The 19215-nt window shown below is 45.1% G+C and overlaps 1 protein-coding gene across 1 annotated transcript in view; it reads left to right on the top strand.

The window, feature by feature from the left end:
- Nucleotides 1–17951, top strand: part of LOC109404007 (band 4.1-like protein 4B) — a 143504-nt gene extending 125553 nt beyond the window's left edge. The window contains exons 9-11 of the mRNA XM_062847422.1: nt 6065–7033; nt 17303–17535; nt 17712–17951. Of these exons, the coding sequence (XP_062703406.1) occupies nt 6065–7033; nt 17303–17440 (1107 nt within the window). The 3' untranslated portion in view covers nt 17441–17535; nt 17712–17951. The remainder of the gene's footprint in view (nt 1–6064; nt 7034–17302; nt 17536–17711) is intronic.
- Nucleotides 17952–19215: the final 1264 nt, after the last annotated feature.

Genomic DNA, 19215 nt, shown 5'->3' on the forward strand with positions numbered 1-19215 from the left:
GTTCTTGCTGTCAAACCCCATATAGTGGAATTATATACTTTAAAATCTGGTGACGCTGTTATAATTAGTAACTGTCGCGCTCATATCAGAAGCCAGAGGCAGATAATCGGCATATTCTGATTTTTCTTGAGAGGCATAATATCTTTCCTTGGATAACCTGCGACTCCACTAAATAATCCCAAACGATCGTAGATCCTTATAAGGAGACTGAGCATCACCCTCTTTGTAGGAGCTCTATTGCCTTTCGCTAGTTCTGCAAGGTCTCGTTTCAGGAGGGTGAGATTGAAACAGAAAGCATCGTCGCCGAATTTCTACTATATCCGCTCAAATCCGTTTTGACCGTTCATCGTTAAGTTTTTACAGTGGCCGGTTTCACTTCTCCATTCGCTTCCAGAACCTTGGGCTTATTGTATACACAGATCGAAAAAAGTGTGTAAAATTCTGTGACATATGATGCACATGATTGGAGCGTGGGATATCACAGAAGTTTACATGACATATAATGTAAAAGTCATAAAATATCATGTAAACTTCCATTATATGTCATGTAGTTCAGCATGGCTCTGTATGTTTACATGACATATAACACAAATTTACATGATATATCATGTAAACCATCATAACACTAACTTTACATGACTAAGCTGAAGTTTACATGAAGTGTAAATCTCATTATTTTTATCTGTGTACCTAATTTCGAATGTGTAAATCTGCTTTTTGATGAACTTCCGCTACTTCCAACGTCAATTGAGCTCCTTCTTCCTCGTTGTCGATGCTGCCCAGGTAGTCGTAGACATTGTCGTGTCCTGTTTTTGATCGCCACTGCTGCCCTTGGGTATTCTTTCTCGTGATCCGACGTGTTCAGATTCTTCACGTATTGCGACTGAACCGGAGTTGCTCCGAAGATCGCCACGTCTGATGCCATCGTAATCATGCGCTCCGATGGAGAATTACGGAAAATGAATAGTATTGCGCTCCGATCTAGCCTTCTGATCTGATCCCGACTTGCAAAAACATTTCCTGGATATCACCGGAGATCGCCACTGCTCGCTCATGGGATTTGAACGTGACGATCAACTATTTGAGTTAGCAGGTCCGACCTCTTCGGTATCATCGGCTGCCGTATCCCATATCACTCGAACATGTCCAGGTTTGTTCGAATTCAGTTCAATCCAGAGCGGCAAGTACCAGGTCCGGTGTGGATCAAAACATCCACGCCATCTCTTTATCCGTGACCACGTAAGTGTATCTTTTGGATTGGTAGTCAGCGTTCTCTGCAGAATTCGTTGATCCTCTAGTTCCAAATTCAGAGCAACGGCCACACCCAAATTCTCTACCGAGAAGAACTCTTCGACGTAGTTGTGAAGATCCAGGTCGGTAGTTTCTGCACAAATCTGCATTTGTCGATCCGCTATGCTAGTTTTCACGACAATAGGCTCTTGCACCTTTTTTTGCACACCTTAGAGCTGGTCAGCTGATGACTATTGCTGAGTCCAATCAGCAATCCAGGGTTAGCTCTCTCTCGAAACACTTCACTGGCAAACGCTGCAGGTGCTTGTACTGTTTCGCTACTTTATCCAGAATGATCGACAGCTCCGGAAGCTACAGGTTCCCATCGGTGTGGATTTCGCTGCCCATGTAGTCGCCGAACACGACCGGTTGTTGTTCTTGATACAGCGCCCAGCTAAATTTGATTTTGACCAGCAGATTGTTGACGAGCTTTTGAAGCAGGATGGGATTGGAAAGATGGCTTTCCATCCCGATTGTCCTTAGATGACTCGCTGGAGAATCTTGTTGTGAACTTGATGATTTTGTGGCTATATCGGTCTCTTTCTACTCATAGTATAAGGGAGTAGAGATCAAAGTGGATAATGAAATGATAGATATGATAGAATTCGCTAGGTAGCGAACAAGTGTGAAAATTTTATAGAAGGTGAAATTAGGCAAGTAGGCCATGTATTGAACGAATACATCGAATGCGTGAAACTTCTGCCGTGCTCTACTCCCTTATACTATGAGTAGAAAGAGACCGATATAGCCACAAAATCATCAAGTTATTAATAGAATACGGTCGATAAATCAGCGCATACTTGTTGTGAACATACATGCTACGCTACATGCTGTAGCTCCGTGCGGTAGAAACGGTGTCGGCTGTTAAGCCTGCCGCAACATCATGTAATCCACCAGCTGTTAGCATGCTTCTTTGCGTTGTGCTTCGCCTACTTGAAATGACTTCAGCTGTTCCTCTCGAGCAGACTGCTCCTGTTTATGTTTCGTCTTCAGGGCTTTGTACCGTAGTTAACCCTCCTCTAGTAGCTTCTTCAACATGCTTTTCACTTCCCTCAGGGTCGTCTCCATTCAACTCGGTCCACGGCTGTGGGTCTCCACTATGACACTCTGCGAAGGATTCGTAAATTGTCCTCCACTTCATCGACCCATCCAGCACGCTACGCAACACGTCTTCTTGTACCGATGGGATTGCGCTCGAGAACCAATTAAATCTGGTTTCTATCCGACGTCCTGATGACGTGACGCACCCACAATAGCCTCTCGATTTTCGCGGTGCGAGCGATGGTTGTTTCTCTCAGCAACTGATGCAGCTCGTGGTTCATTCACTTCTCCAAGTCTCGTCCTTCACGGCGAACTTTGTTCGGGGTCACCCCACGCATTGCTTACCATTTACTTGCCCTTCAGCTTGCTATTCAGTGTGACTTTTGCAGCGGTGAACACTAGCCGTCGCTCATTTTGCTCTTCATCAGTACGTGCTCGCTGCATCCGTAGGCAGGCGCCGCGCATGTTTGCAATCGCTTGAGTGTACTAGCACGCCGGTGGTCGCCCATTCTTAGGGTGGAATTGCCTAGACGTGCTTGCATTGCATGCACGCGAGCGCACCGCTAGCAACTCGTCCCCGCTTAGACCGAGTAGGTTTCGCTCACGGCGGAGCGCCTCCATAAATACCTCGTAGAAGTATGATGTCTATGACCTACGAGGGCTTGGCCTAGCCGCCCCTTCCTTTACCCGCTGCTTGCTTCTGTTATAGCCAATACTGTAGCGAACCGCTTGGTGATCACTGTGAGTGCAGGCATCGTCTACCATCTAGTTTGAACTACTTGTAAGGCCAGTATTACAAAAAGTAACTTCGATGATCGAATCCGCTCCATTACGGCTAAAGGTACTTTTGGTACCGAAACTAGCCAAATCGTCGTCTAGCATGGCCAGTGCTTCAAGCAAGATCTGACTCCGTTGGTTTGTGAAACAGCTTTCCTATACTATGACCTAGGAATTGAAGCCCACCCGCAATTACCACCTGCCTTCGCCCTGTTAGCACGGTTGTCATACAGTTTAGCATCTGCGTGCGCAGTTCACGGACCACCGCGGAGAAGCATAGCAGCTACAAAGAAGACCCTGTTTACCTTGGCCCACGAAGCCCTCGTAAGTAGTGGATATAACCTGTGATGACTGAGGCCTATCAATGGTCACAACCCCCTGTTTCATGCGATCCGGGACGGGCCGGCCTTTTCCCGGGCCGGCCACCCTTCCCAGCTTTCCAGGACGCTTGGCTGGGGTCCGACTTACTGGCAGTACTGCAAACTTCTGGGCCTTGCGAGCGCCGCCTGATAGCTTCTCACCTGATTTACACGCTTCTGCGATTGCTTGTCATTAATTGTGTCCGCAATACTTTGAGGGCTATCCGCGAATGCGAAAGCCTCCGTCTGGGTAGACTTCGGCACCTTCAACTTCACGGGTTCTGCTGCTTGCACAGTTGCCTTGACTTTCTGATGGTCCTGCTTGGCCGCCATCATTGACTTACGATGTCTCATGAGGGCTTGGTTGAGGGCTGATGTTGGACTTCGAGGACGTAACCTACATTGCAGAAAGTCCATCTCTATTTTTGTTGAAGGTCCTTATCAACCACGCTCCGTCCATGACCTCTTTCATCAGGTTAGCCAAAGAGGAAATGGGGTTTCCCACACTTTCACACAATCCGCTCTCCTCATAGGAGACCTAGCACAACCACTTCTTGCGAAGGAGTTAACCTCTTCACTACCGATACTGCTTTGTTTTTGAATTTGATTGAAACTTATTGCACTAGAAAAGAGGTCCACCACGCCAGAGCCCTGCTTTAATGCGGTAAGGGACAAACTACTGTGAGGGGTGACCAAGTACCCCGTTACCGATCGAGCATCTTTTTCAAACCCTCGACCACATATTCCTCGGCACGGACCAGATTTTTACTTCCGTATGCTTCCTCTATACGAGACACAATTACCAGCCCGGCCAAATTCTTATCTGCCGCTTTGGCGTCTCCCTTCTTTGAGGCTAGACATTTCTTCCAGCGCCGGACAGAGTTTCATTTGTCGCTTTTGCTTTCCCTTGTCTGAGGCGAAACATTTTTGCCAGTTCCTTCCAGATTTACATTTGCCGCTTAGGCATCTCCCTACTCTGAGGCGAGACATTATTGCCAACTCCGGCCAGACTTTCATCTGCCGTTTTGGCCTCTCCCTTTTCTGCGGCGAGACATTTCTTTCAGCTCCGGCCAGATTTACATCTGCCGCTTTGGCGTCTCCCTTCTCTGAGGTGATACATAACAGCCAGTTCCTTCCAGATTTACAGCTGCCGCTAAGGCGTCTACCTTCGCTGAGGCGAGACAATCCTTTCAGCTTCGACCAGACTTCCTTCTGCCGTTTTGGCCTTTCCCTTCTTTGAGGCAATACATTAATGCCAGCTCCAGCCAGACTTTCATCTGTCGCTTAGGCGTCTCCCTTCTCTGCGACGAGACATTTCTTCCAGCTCTGGTCAGACTTTCATCTGCCGTTTTGGCGTCTCCCTTCTCTGAAGCAATACATTAATGCCAGCTCCGGCCAGACTTTCATCTGCTGCTTAGGCGTCTCCCTTTTCTGCGGCGAGACATTTCTTTCAGCTCCGGCCAGATTTGCATCTGCCGCTTTGGCGTCTCCCTTCTCTGAAGCAATACATTAATGCTAGCTCCAGCCAGACTTTCATCTGTCGCTTTGACGTCTCCCTATTCTGTGGCGAGACATTTCTTCCAGCTTCGGCCAGACTTTCATCTGCCGTTTTGGCCTCTCCCTTCTCTGAAGCAATACATTAATGCCAGCTCCGGCCAGACTTTCATCTGCCGCTTTGACGTCTCCTTTATCTGAGGCGAGATATTATTGTCAGCTCCTACCAGATTTACACCTGCCGTTTTGGCGTCTCCTTTTTCTGAGGCGAGCATTATTGCCTTCCACGGTCAAATTTTTATCCACGTAACTTATGTTCATCTTGAATCTTCAATTCTCATTTGATTCGGAAACAAATCATTTCTCTCTGAGTTGCAGCTGCTCCCGTTGCTGTCCTCTTACGGATTTTGACGTTTCTTAGCTTCGAAATTGGTCAAATTCTAGTGGATTTACTTCGTCCGTAATCTGCATCTCACAGAGCCCATCAATCCAGGAGCTCAAGTGCCCTTCACTTGACGTCTACCAGTTCTTCTTTTTTCCTCGTGCTGCAATGGGTTCTTCTCGTCACCATAATGTGGCACTTCTCCAATTGACAGTTGTGATAATAATGTTAACCGTGCATCATGGCCTACTCAGCTTTATACCAAATTACCTCACTGATGTTGAAATTTACTTTACATTTTATGTGCTGCACTGTGTAATAAATGCTCGAGAGAACTGACAAGAATGGACAACCCTAGTAAATAAATAGTTACACCATTATCAGCTTGATGAATTCTGTAAAACTGATTGTATAGTGAGTGACAAACAAAGGTCTTAACATTTTGTCGATTTGAAATGGAATGACTCATCGTCAAGTGTCCATCACAGCATCGTTCGATTGTATTCATCCTCAACTCATGCAAGCTTTGTGTATTCTTCGTTTCTTCTAATTTCATATAATTATACCCCTTGAAACATAATTATCGTGTGTGTGCGTTCCGTTTGGTTTGAATATTCCCAAAAACAATTGTATCATACATCACCAACACCAACACAAAACTGCGGGATCCCCGATCCCGGCCGCCATCATCTCTGTGCGTGTGTGTGCGTGCGCGTGCTAGGGAGGTGATAAGCTAACCTTGAACCTAACCGGGACAACAACACCTACCGTCAGTGGCCACACAACGGTAACCTCGATGCTATCCAGCTCCACTGCGGTCACTCCGACCTCGCCGACGCAATCGCTGAAGAGCTTCCTCACGCCGCTGACACCACCACCCTCGCTAATATCCAACACCAGCACCACTGCCGTCCACAACAGTCTTCCGGACCAGGGAACTTCCCTGCTACTGAACGGTCTCGCTTCCCCGTCGGACAACGTAACCGTCACGCACTTCTCTGAACAAAAGGGCGGAATCGTCGAGAAAATCAGCGTCCCTGCCCTTTCCTCCATCTCAACAAGTCCTGCCGTCGAGAAAATATCCAACAACAACCCCTTCCTCAACATGTCCCATCCATCTTCTCCGACTGTCCCAATTACGCCCAGCAAGTCCTCCACCAACCCTTTCCACAATATCTCCACCTCCTCGAACAGTTCCGGAACGTCGGACGCGGGCCTAAACTCCGCAGAAACCGCCAGCATCCCCACCTCCCCCATCCAACAAACCCCGGAGTTCAAGAGTAGCAACCCCTTCAAGGACTCCACCACTCTGAACAGCAGCAGCATCTCCCGAGCCCGAAGCAAGAGTCCAGCCGCGGCAGGCAAATCTGCCGTCAGTAGTAGCAGTAGAAGCAACAGCGGCGGCAGTCGAGGTACTTCCCCGATCAGCAACGGGCACCTGACACCGGTCACGGTGATCAGCACGGAACCGCTACTCAAGAGGAACCTCAGCTTGCGAAGACCGATGGCGGAAGCACTGAAGGCAGCGGTGGTGGTGTCCGGTTTAACGGCGTCGACAACGACGGCAACGACTTCGCCGAATTCGCCCTCGGCGGATGCCACGGATACGGGTGCTTCCGAGGCAGTGTCTGCCGCACAGCTCAACGGAATCGCCGCGGAGAATAACGGAAAGAGCAAACCGACGACCAAGGTAAGTTGGGAACAGGTTTGGTAGTGTTTGATTTTGTTGCGAAACTATGAGGGGTACGTAGAGGTATTGTAGGTAGTAGATCATAGTGTTTGTACATATTTTGGGGACAACTTAGAGTTGCATGCCTAAGGAAGTGATTAGATGAGGTATGTGTTTTTATTAGAAGATAAGTTTCATCGTCTGCATGGTGTAGGGATCATGGTTTTACGCTTAAAATTAAGGTTTTTATACTGATAATAAAACGATTATCGATTTTACGCTATTTGTTTCCTGCTTTGAAACTATCGATGTTCTTCAAATTGCGTTTGAGTCTATCTTGCTAGATGGAGAGCACAGGAAATTAATAGACGATGACAATGGAGAAAAGACGCCAAAAGCATCGATGCACAGAGTACACTGTGTACCTAAAACGTAAACGTATGACAACCAAAGTTAGATCGGAGGGACAAACTATCGTTGTTGGGTGGCATAATGGCGAAAACAGCTGTTATAACGTATGTAGGTGTTAGAAACTGAACTCTAGGAAAGTTGACATGATCCTGAATGTCCCATGAATGTAGAACAATGTCTATTGGTGTTCAGGAAGTTTTGTAATCATGGCTGATTGTGCAACGTTATTCAGTGTCGTGAGAATGGTTACAATCACAGGTGTAGACATGACGTTTTGAACTCCAGGATAGTTGAACTTACCTAGAATATCCCGAAAATACATTACAGTGATTCTAAGGAGTTCCAGGGGTTCATAGATTATGATTTGTTTTTTTTTTTTTTTTTGACTGTATTAACGAGATTTTTAGCCCTAGGCTAGTTCATCTCGGGACCCACGCTTTACTTCCCTTCCGAAGGAAGAACTCACATTTTGCGAGTTTGTCGGGAGTGGGATTCGATCCCAGGTCCTCGGCGTGATAGTCAAGTGTTCTAACCATCACACCAGGTCCGCTCCAAGTATGATTTGTTGGTTATGTAATGCTACAGTTTATGGCGAAAACAGCTACTGTAGCGGCATTAGATATCAAGCACTAAACTCCAGGGCAGTTTAGACAACCCAGAATGTACCAACAATATTGAACCATAAACAGCTGCTGTAGCGTCCGAGGACCTATAAATGTGTTTAGGTGAAGGTTATCAGCGTCCACTTTCCAGATTATGCATTCTTTTGACCACAGCCTTCTTGCCGTCGAGCCTGGAACCCAAATGTTAGACGCATTCTTCAGTTAGCTCATCTTAATGTTGACCGATTCTCGCTAGTTGAACGAATCACTCCGGCATTCGAAATTTTTAATATCTTTCTCACGAATATGTCAGATTTTCAGTTTGAAGTTTCATAGGAGTTTCAAAAAGGTTTCGATGGGTTTAAGAGAGTTCCAGAGGGCTTTCAAGTGGGTTTTGGCGATGTTTCGGAGGAGTTTCAAGGCGTTTCAGGAGGTTTCAGGAAGCTCCGACCCAAGCAACACGCATGTTATATAAGAGTTACGACAGCGCAAGTTTTGGTTGTATAGAAGTTAATTTTACGTAATTCTAGCATTGTGTTGGAATAACGTCAAATAAACTTCTATACAACCAAAACTTGCGCTGTCGTAACTAATATATAATATGTGTGTTGCTTGGGGAAGTGAGTTTCGAGAGTTAGGAAGCTGTCTAGTGACTTTTAAGCGAGTTTTAGAGAGGCTTGAAGGCGTTCAACGGTTTAAGGGGGTTCTAAAGGCTTTCAAAGTAGTTGCAAGTTATATGATAGTCAAAGCGATTTAGGTGATTTCAGGTAGTGTCCGGAGGTCTGAGGAAGCTTTCCAAATGATTTCAGGGCAGGTTTCACAGGTTTTCATTAAGTTTTCAGACATTTGGGAGCGTCCATACATTACGTCACGTAAAAATTGCCCATTTTCAACCCCCCCTCTCCCCTATGTCACACTTTTTGTATGAGACTTCAGAATTTTTTGTATGTGTTGTCACACTTTACTGAACCCCCCCCCTCCCCCCTAAAAGCGTGACGTAATTTATGGACGTTCCCTTTTAGTGAATTTTAAGGGGGCTTAAAAGTGGTTTTAGAGAGTTTTGTCGTTTCAGGGAGTTTTGGAACTTCATGGAACGCCCCTGAAAAAACTTGAAAAAACCCATGAAGTCTCTTGAATTTCCGGTAACGCACTTGAAACCTCTCTGCACTTCTGGAATGCCTGAAACAACCCGGAACGCTTATAAAGCTCTTTGACACCTTCTGAAAAGCTCTTGAAGCCCACTGAAACCATTTTGAAATGTCCATGTAATCCCAGGACACGTCCTGAAACCATCTTAACCATCCTTGAAATCCCCCCTGAAGCTCTTGAAATTTTCTGAAACTCCTTACACTTTAGCATATCATTCTGCATCATATACGACTTTGTGTTGGCAGGGTGGAAAATGAAATTTCCTAGAAACTCCTAGAATGCCCCTGAAATTCCTTGGAACGCTCCGGATACCTTCAAGGACACCTCTGAAACCTTCTGGAACGCCCCGATATCCCTGCCATCTTCTGAAGCCTCCCCTAAACGCCCATGGAACTCTCTAGAACGCTATTGAAACCTCTTTGAACACTCACAAACTCTCTGGGAAACCCTTGAAACTCCCTGAAGCCCCCTGAACATCTCTGAAATCTTGTGGAATGCCCCTGAAACCCCACACAACACTCCTGAAACGCCTCCAAGACCCAATGAAACCCTCTCGTACATTCCTGGAACACTCATGACTATCATGGATCGCCCTGGAAGAACAATGGAACGCCCCTAAAACCCGCTGGAACACCTCAGAAATCTTTTTAGTCTCCTGGTACGCTCCTGAACCCCCTTGAAACTCAAAGAACGCCCCAGGAACACCATGTAGCGTTCCTGAAAGCTCTTCAATCTCTCTGGATAGTACATAACACTCTCAGGAACACTCCTGAATCCTCATGAAGTCTCCTGAAACCCCCAGAATGCTGCTGTTGCGCCCTCTTGAAGCAAATCCCTGAACAACACTTCCTACACCCGACCGCTTGAAACACGCCTAAGGCGCCTCTAAACTCCCTAAAATTCTCTGGATCGGCCCTGAAACCCTTGAGACACCCTGGAACATCTTTGGAACATTCATGGACACCACTTAAAACCTCTGATTATCGAATTACCATATTGACTGTTACCAAAAAGACTACTTAAGGGCCCCTACCCATAAACTACGAAGACTCAAAGGAAGGCGGGGGTCTGCGATTACCAAAAAATGAGTACGTAGTTCATAGAGAGTGCCTAATGACGGAAACGAAACGACATGGACTGGAAATAACAGCGCAGCTGTGCAGGATGAAGCGGTCCCTGAACACCCTTGACAGCCCTCTGAAACTTCTCTGGAATGTCCCTGAAACTGCTTTAACCCCGCCTGAAACTATTTAGAACGCCTCTGAAACTCCCTGTTAGTCTCCCCTCCCGCAAACTCTGTGGAACACCCTGGAACGCCCCTGATGTTCCTTCAAAACTCCCGGGAGTGCTCCTGAAATTCTTCAACAACCTGTGAAACACCGCTGGAATGCCCCTGAAACCCTATGAGATCCCCCGAAAACCCCTGTAATGTCCCGAATGCTCCATGAAACGCCCCTGAAACTCTTGAACCTCCTGAAAACCTCTGGAACCCCGCTAAAACCACTTCAACCCCTCTGAAACGCTTCTTGGACCTCCCCTGAAGTCACATGGAACGCTCCCGAAACTCCCTGAATCGTCCTAGAACACCCGTGAAACCCTTAGAGTGAAACACCTGACGCTCCCTGGATCACCTCTGAAACTCTCTAGAATACCACCGGGACGACCCTGAAAGCTCTGAAACTCCTGGTACGCCTGTGAAGCTCCCTGGATAGTTGATTGACCCAGAACCATCCTGGGGTATATCAAAAGTTACAATCTAAATGGAGCTGAAATGCTGGACTAAACAAAAGAAGATGTCCTATTGGATGGACGTTAAAAATGGAATCAGTCAGAACGATTTAATGCTTTCAAAAGCCGTTAGATCTCACCAAAGGAGATTTTTGTTCATACACAGGCCTATTAAGTAGACACTGCCTGAGTCGGCATCACTTGAAAAATATTCTCCCTGGAACACCCCTGAAAACCTTTGAAACTCGCTATAAACTCGCTATAAAATTCGCGTGAAATCCTCTGACAACCCCTAAAACCCCTCAGAAACACCTCAGAAGCCACTCTCCCTGGAAGCTCCATAAAAACTCCCCTGAGCTCCCTGTAACCTCTTAACCTTCCGGCAGTCGCGTGGTCGGCTGCCCCTAGCCCCACTCTGATTGCTTGTACAACATGCGAACTTTGTTTAATGTTTTGTATGAAATACAACAGCGCGATTCCTGCAGAGTTAAACGTCCCTTTCAGACTCATAGAACCCCCGAAATCCCTGAAATCGTTCCAGATGGGAAGAAGTATGTTTCAGACATACCAGCAAATTTGGAAAATTCCAGTACTGTGCCCCTTAAAGTCCCTGAATTGCCTTGGAGCGTCCCAAAAAAAACCCTGAAAAGCCCTGAAACTCCCTTAACTGAAGCCTTATGGAACGTCCCTGCACCTACTGGAACGGACCTGAAACCTTCTGGAACACCCAGAAAACCTCCTGAAGGCTCATGGAACGCCCTGAAACTCTCTGGGATGCTCATGAAACCCTCTGAAAACGCCTTGAAATCCCCTGGGACACCCCTGAAACCCTCTGAAGCCCCCTGGACGTTCATGAAACCTCCTGGGGTTCCCCCGAAGCTTCGGAATATCTCTGAAATCCCATTGGAACGTCTTTGCGATGCACTGATACCCTCTAGCAAATCTCTGGAGCGCCCATAAAGCACCCTGAAACCCCTTGGAAGATCCTTGGAACGTCCCTGAAACCGCATGGAACGCCTTTGAAATCCCTCAAGCTTCCTTCCTAGAACATCGCTGACAACCCTCTGAAACTCTTGGGCTTGAAGGCCTCCTGGAGCAATCCCCTGATCCCCCTGGGACGCTTCAGTAAATCCCCTGAAATTCCCTAGAACGTCTCTGAAACCCCTGAGACATCCTAGAACACCCCTGGGAAATTTCATTGATTACCGAATTTCCTTATTGACTGTTACCAAGAAGACTACTGACTAATGATGAAAACGAAACGACAGGGACCGGAAATAGTAGAGAAGCTTTGCAGCATGAAGCAATAGAAACCTGAGCTGTAGAGATTGTTAGGAAGCGCTCGCTAGAGAGCTACAGGGAGAGAGCAATAATTTTCAATAGGTTACGATAAGAGCGACAGAGAGCAAAAGAGAATGACAGGAAAAGAGCGACAGAGTGGTACAGAGTAAACATGTGTGGCAGAGGTTGTTTTATAGATAGCGAGAGCGAAAGATAGAAAGTATCGGGAGCGATCAACGGTGATGAAAATCAATAGAATGCAATACGACAAAATAACGAGCTACAGTGAGTGGAAAAGAGTGTCAGGGAGAAGGTGATAGGGAATGGTTAACTGAGAGCGCTAGAGAGCGACACCGAGCGAAGGAAAGTGAACATGATGATCGGAATCTTACGCTACAGACAGAGTAATAACATGCTAAATGGTACGATTTAGAGCGACAGAGTGAAAGAGGGCAGTAACAGATTCCAATATGGTACGATAAATATCAAGACTCATGATTCAAGAGAGTGAAAAAGAGTGGCATGGAAATAGCAATGGATAGTGATACAGGGCAGAAGAAGGCAAAAGAAAGGAGAAGAGAATGATCGACTTGACGAGATAGAAAGCGTCAAGCAACGACGAAGAGCGATAGTAATGATTGAATGAGCGACAAGGAGTGATAGAGGTCGACAGAGGGTCTCACATTCATTAATCGTAAATTCTCAGCTGGTTGTCTCCTCTCCAGATGGAGCTCATTTTTTAGAAGAACCTAGTGACTGCTTAACAGATTCATTGCGTTATTACGAATTGAACTCAATTGATTGCAAGGCAGCTGGAAAACTGATGCATATTATCTGATTGTAAAAGTTCTGCTTCCCATGACAAAAACAATTTCACAAAGTTCAAATAAAGTTCCGAACGGAACTTTTGGCTACAAGATGTCTCTGGAGAGTTTCTAGTTTGGCGTTTCGCGTTTCAGGGAGGTTTCAGAGGTGTTTTAAGGGGTACCAGGATGTTTCAGGGGCGTTATATGGAGCTCGAGGGGTCTATAAGGGGATTTTGTAGGCATTTCGAGAAGCTTCAGAGGATTTTCGGCGGGTTTCCGAAACGTTACAGAGGCGTTACATATGCGTTTTCGGAGGTTTCATTGGGTTTTAAGTACGTTACATGCGGTTCGAAGGGGTTTTAGGGGGATTCCGGAGGTATTTAAAAAAATTAGAGGATTCGGTGGAGTTCCGAAACGTTACATAGGCGTGTTCAGAGGTTTCGGAAGGTTTTAAGTGCGTTACACGGGGTTTGGATGGTTTTGGGGGATTTTGGAGGCACTTCAAGAAGCTTCAGAGGATTTTCGGTGGGATTCCGAAAAGTTACAGGGGCGTCACATAGGCGTTTTCGGGAGTTTTGGTATTGAATGCATTACATTGGGTCCAAGAAGGTTTTAAGGGAATTTCGGTGGCATTTCGAAAAGCTTCGGAGGCATTTCAGCGGGGTTTCAAAACGTTACATGGGCGTAACATAGGCGTTTCCAGGAGTTTGGCGAGTTACGCGCTTGAAAAAAAACCTCCAGAACCCCCAGAAAACGCCCCTAAATTCCTCTGTATTGCTTCTTAAACCCGCTGAATATCGTTCGGAATTCCCTGAGATCCCGTCGGAAACGCCTTTGAAGGTTCTTGATATACTTCAAAAATCCCCCTAAAACTCGCTCGGACCTCATATAATGCATTTAAATTCAATCCCTCTGAAACCCCCGAAAACGCCTATGTAACGTCTCTGTAATATCTTGGAAACTGACTGTACATCTTCTTAAGCTTCTTGAAATGCTTCTGGAAACCCCCTAAAACCCCTTCTGACCCCATGTAACGCATGTAAACTTCAGTGTACGAGTTATCACATGCTACATAAACTTCCGAGGAGCACATTAATCCTTCTAAGATGTTAGGTTAGGTACATCACGCTGGCGTAGCACACGTTCAGCGTGCCTATCTGGGTCATATTGACCCCAACATCCTACAAGGGTTATTCAGCTTTTAAGCAGTTTCGGTTTTAAATGCATTACATTAGGTCCAAGAAGATTTTAGGGGGATTTCGGTGGCAAAAGCTTCGGAGGTTTTGCAGCGGGTTTTCAAAAGGTTACATGGGCGGTTCAAAGGCATTTCCAGGAGTTTGAAGCGTTACGCACTTGAAAAGACCCTCCGGAACCCCCACAAAACACCCCTGAAGTCCTATGTATTGCTTCTTAAATCCGCTGAAACTTGTCCGGAACTCCCTGAGATCCCGTCGGACCCTTTGTAACGTACCTGAGATCTTCTGAAACCCCCGAAAATGCCTCTGATGCTTCTTGATATACCTCTAAAAACCCCAGAACTCCCTCGGACCTCATATAATGCATTTAAATCCCTCTGAAACCCCCGAAAACGCCTGTGTAACGCCTCTGTAACATCTTGGAAAACCACTGAACATCATCTGAAGCTTCTTGAAATGCCTTCAATATCCCCCTAAGACCCCCTCGGACCCCATGTAACGCATGTAACATGTATCGCACTTATAACACTCCGAAACCCCCAAAAACACCTATGTATGGGGCCGTTCATAAACCACGTAGACTTTTTGGGGGGAGGGGGGGGGCCTGGCAAAAGTCTACGCTCCATACAAATTTCAAAAATTTTGTATGGACAAAAGTCTACGAGGGGGGAGGGGGGGGGTCTGAGATGGCCAAATTTTGGTCTACGTGGTTTATGAACAGCCCCTATGTAATCCTGACACCCAACCAATCCCCCACGCCACTGCTCAGAATATGTATCGTTAAAGAGTGGTAGAAAGCAATATACAACAGCAGACAGCAACAGAAAATAACAGACATCTATAGAGAATAATAGAGAGCGATGCAGGGAAAGTTTTATTGGAATTAGCTGGGAGCGATAGAAAACGACTAACAGTTGTACAGCGCCAAAGAGGTCGATAAAGAGCGATAGGTGACAGGGATCTATCGAGAGTGACAGCATGCGTTAAGGAGAGCAGTATGCCACTCACGAGTCGAAGGCCCTCTATCAGTCCCTGTCGCTTTCTTTCCTTTCGAATAGATCACTCTGTTCTGCTCTATCAATCCTTGAGAGACTCTCTTCGCTCCGCTCTGCGCTCTTCGCATGAGCGAAGAGAGTTTCCCTGGGATCGATAGAGCAGAACAGAGTGATCTATTCGAAAGGAAAGTGAGCGACAGGGGTGAGTGGCATAAAGCGGTAGAGATTTACGGCAAGGGGTGAAGGGCGATAGGAAAGGTTGAAGAGCGAACTGATACTGATAAAAGAGTGGTAGACAGCGACATATAGCGTTAGGAAGCTATAAGAAGCAATGAGAGAGACCGATAAGGATTAAGGTATATAATGATATAGAATACATAGTATAACAGGGAGCGCGAGCGACAGAACGTGATAGGTTATCGCATAGAGCGATTCAAAGCGAGTAGAAAACGCAAAAGATCAATGAATAGCATGATGAATAGTGATAGAAAGTAATAGAAATCAGCTTAGAGTGAATGAGAGCTTGATAAGGAGGGACGACATAGAAAAATTCGGAGTGATCCAAAGTAATAGGAAATAATGGAACAAAATCAATGATAGTGGAAGCAAAGTGGGAAGCTATCTACATTAAGATACGACTGCTAGACAGGTAGCGGTAGAAAGGAATAGAAACCAAAAAAGCATGACAGAAAACGATAGCGAAAGGTGACGGGAAGAAGCGATATGTACCTAGATGTAGAGTGACAAGTCGAAGTAGGTTGATATAATAACTGAAAGTGAAGTAGAAATAAATGGGTAGTTGAAGGCAAAACGAAACAATGAACAATGACAGAGAACAATAGAAATCTACATCGATTGATAAGAAGTTGTAATAGCGATATACAGTGGTAAAGAGTGAAAATAAAAGTTAGAAATAGACAGACAACAATAACGATTGATACAGACTGAAATATCGACACCGACATAAGACGACTATACAATACAGTAGAGATGACATAACGACGCATACAGAAATGGCATATGAATTTGTGAAAAAAAAAAATTGGCGTTCTGGTGGGATTCGAACCCACGACTCCGTATTCACTAGACTGGCGATTCAACCAACTAAGCCACAGAACAGGTAACGATTCTGCGGGATAGAAAGCCAAACTGACTCCTGAGTCCACATTATGAGCACTCCTTTTTTTACAAATCCACCTCTCTTTCGGCTTAGATGCCAATCCACAACACACTCGCGTTTGTGCCCACTTGAGAGCGCAATTGTTTTTATGGAGTCGAGACTTACGCCCGCACTCGTAAAAGTGGCATAATTGTCGGAAAGAACGATCGAACGAAGAAACGAACGATCCTCTTCCCAAGATGAGCGATAGAGAGCATGGAAAATGATCACCTTAGAAAGACGCCAACAAATGATTAAGGTGATACGGGACACCGTGTTAATTTAGCTATCTTCCGTCTCTTTCATAATCATTACCCTCGAAACTTTGACAATGCTCATCTCTAGTTCCAGTGGACTGATCTTACTGAAAATTTAGTCGATTGTTCATCACATGTCAGTTCTTCTCATTTCATGCAGTAGAACTCGAGATTAGCATCTTCAAAGTTTGACAGCAATGATTGATGATTCTGATGACGCCCCGTAAAGCCTTAAGAACGAAAAAGATAATGACAAAAACCAGGAAAAATGCACCGAAATCACCAGGAAGAAAATAAAACAACAATACTTTCTAGAAAAAGAAACAACGTTTCTTTGTTTGGTTGAATTGTTAGTAGGCTCAGTTGCCTTTGTATAACTTGACGGGGCCGATTTGTTAGAGCTTAGACTTGTATATAGAAAAACACGTTACTAACAAAATCATCATCAATAGGTATGTATAAGAAATCCCATGAAACCAACATTAACAATTCCATCAGTGTATGATTAACAGCATCCATGCGTGTGGCATAGTCATTTTTGCTCAATGCCAAATGCATTCCCGTAGAACTGCATAGAACACTAACAGCCTGGCTGCCTGCTTTGCGTAGAACAAAAAATCCCTGCACCGAAAAAAAAAACGCTTCATAATTTTTAGACAATAAATCAGCTCCTAATATTTCCTACCAAAATCCTACTCGATCGCAGGAAGCCCTGAAGGAGAACATCAAACCGCACTCGATGGACATCTCGCCGTGGCTGGTCTCCTCGGATGTCGTGACCGGTTCGACAAAGGCCAAGGAGGCCACCATCATCCGGAAGTCGGTCATCACCACGCAGCTGTAATCGATGATGACTTTTGTTTTCTTCGTTCGTTCGTTTCGTTTAGTGTATAAAATAACACCTATTATGTCGTAAGAAAAGGATGAGAAACTGTCGTTAGCATTGGCGTAAATAGGGGGTGGCCAGGGGGGGCCTGGCCCCCTCCAGAACAATCCATTTCGGAAAAAAATCACGCAATTCAGGCGAAAAGTATCTTTTTAGTATAAAAAATCTATATCGACATGGCCTTGGCCCCCCCTAGAGCTATGACCTAGTTACGCCAATGGTCGTTAGCAGCATGTTTGGCACTGGATTACTAGGAAATCAGCTAGTAATTCTGTGGTTCGGTTTTTCTTTTCAAGTACCGCATAAGTTGTTTGTTGTTAGACGTTGGTGTCGACGCGAAGTGCATATGTGACTATAGTTTTTGTTGATGGGATGAAAATTCATTCTTGATTTTAGCATTTTAGCCAACAACGGTATTTAGTCGTTTCTTCTGCAAACTAAATGGATTTTAAGAAAGCTTTGCTATAGAATTTGAAGCAATCAAAGTATTGAGGTTACAGTAGACAGATTTCGTCAGATCCAATGTATTTTACAACTTCGAAACGCGTTGAAAAATTACTGCTTATTTGGCAGCCCTGGCCTCTTGTACAGGGTTGCCAATTTGTTTTTCTTACTAAATACACTAGTATACAAAAAAGTGTGTAAGTGTGATCATTTATTCTGTTTTATAATTCATAAATAATTGTATGATATGGGTTAGTTATTGTTTATCTGTCAGGCTCAACCAAAATTAAGCATAACGGAGCCGACTTGAAAAATAATAGGATTTGTCGAAAACTGTATATTGATAAGTCAATGAAGAAGCAAAACACCTTACATAACTTGTGTAGTATTATGTGATCTCAATGCATTCCAACCGTTGTAGAAGATGTTCCTTAAGGAACTGTTGAACCGACTATAGTTTTGCTGTTTTGAATCACCCAAGCTTTTCTGCTTAAACACTAGAATAAAGTATCGTTTGTAATTTCAAAGCTTTTACCGCTTACGTGTGACTTAATAGTCTGGACTTACGCCCGTCGATTCAAGTACTTAATATCGCGCTTCAATGCAGCTCAAATGGTGTTTACTTGTGTGATCCTAAAAAAACATCGAATTAGTTCTTAGCTCATGTGCTTTGGGGCTGTCCATAAACCACGTGGTCATTTTTTTGGGACTTTTCAACCCCCCCCCCCCCCCGCGTGGTCATTACTCCATACAAAATTTTTTATTTGTTCATACAAAACGGTCATTGGCCGAACCCCTAACCCCCCACCCCTCCCCCTAATGACCACGTGGTTTATGGACAGCCCCTTTCCTATAATTTACTTCAACGCTACCAACCACTCACTGGAACACCTTTCAACGAGCACTGAAATTCAGGTGCCATGATTGAAACTGAAGAACGAACCTGAATATCGATATAAAATGGCTAAATTAATCGAATTGTGTACGTAACCATTAGTAAGAGCGTAGAGAACCTTAGCCAACCAACTGTCATGAGAACCATCCCACAAAAGATGACCGTCCCGTGGGCTGATTGGGAACCCCCCCTAACCGTTAAGTATTTATTCGGAACAAGTCGGATTCGCATCCGAACCGGGAAAATTAGCAGCGAAGTAATAATTTTAAAAATTATTATCCCACAGATGCTAGAAGATAACAACAAGAGAAACTTTTAAAATCAAATCAAAAACGTGGAACAAAAGTGAGAGAGAGAATCAAAATTTTACCGTCGTATCCATATACAACCAGAT

Source organism: Aedes albopictus, chromosome 1 (assembly GCF_035046485.1).
Source record: "Aedes albopictus strain Foshan chromosome 1, AalbF5, whole genome shotgun sequence".
In the NCBI taxonomy this organism is placed as follows: domain Eukaryota; kingdom Metazoa; phylum Arthropoda; class Insecta; order Diptera; family Culicidae; genus Aedes; species Aedes albopictus.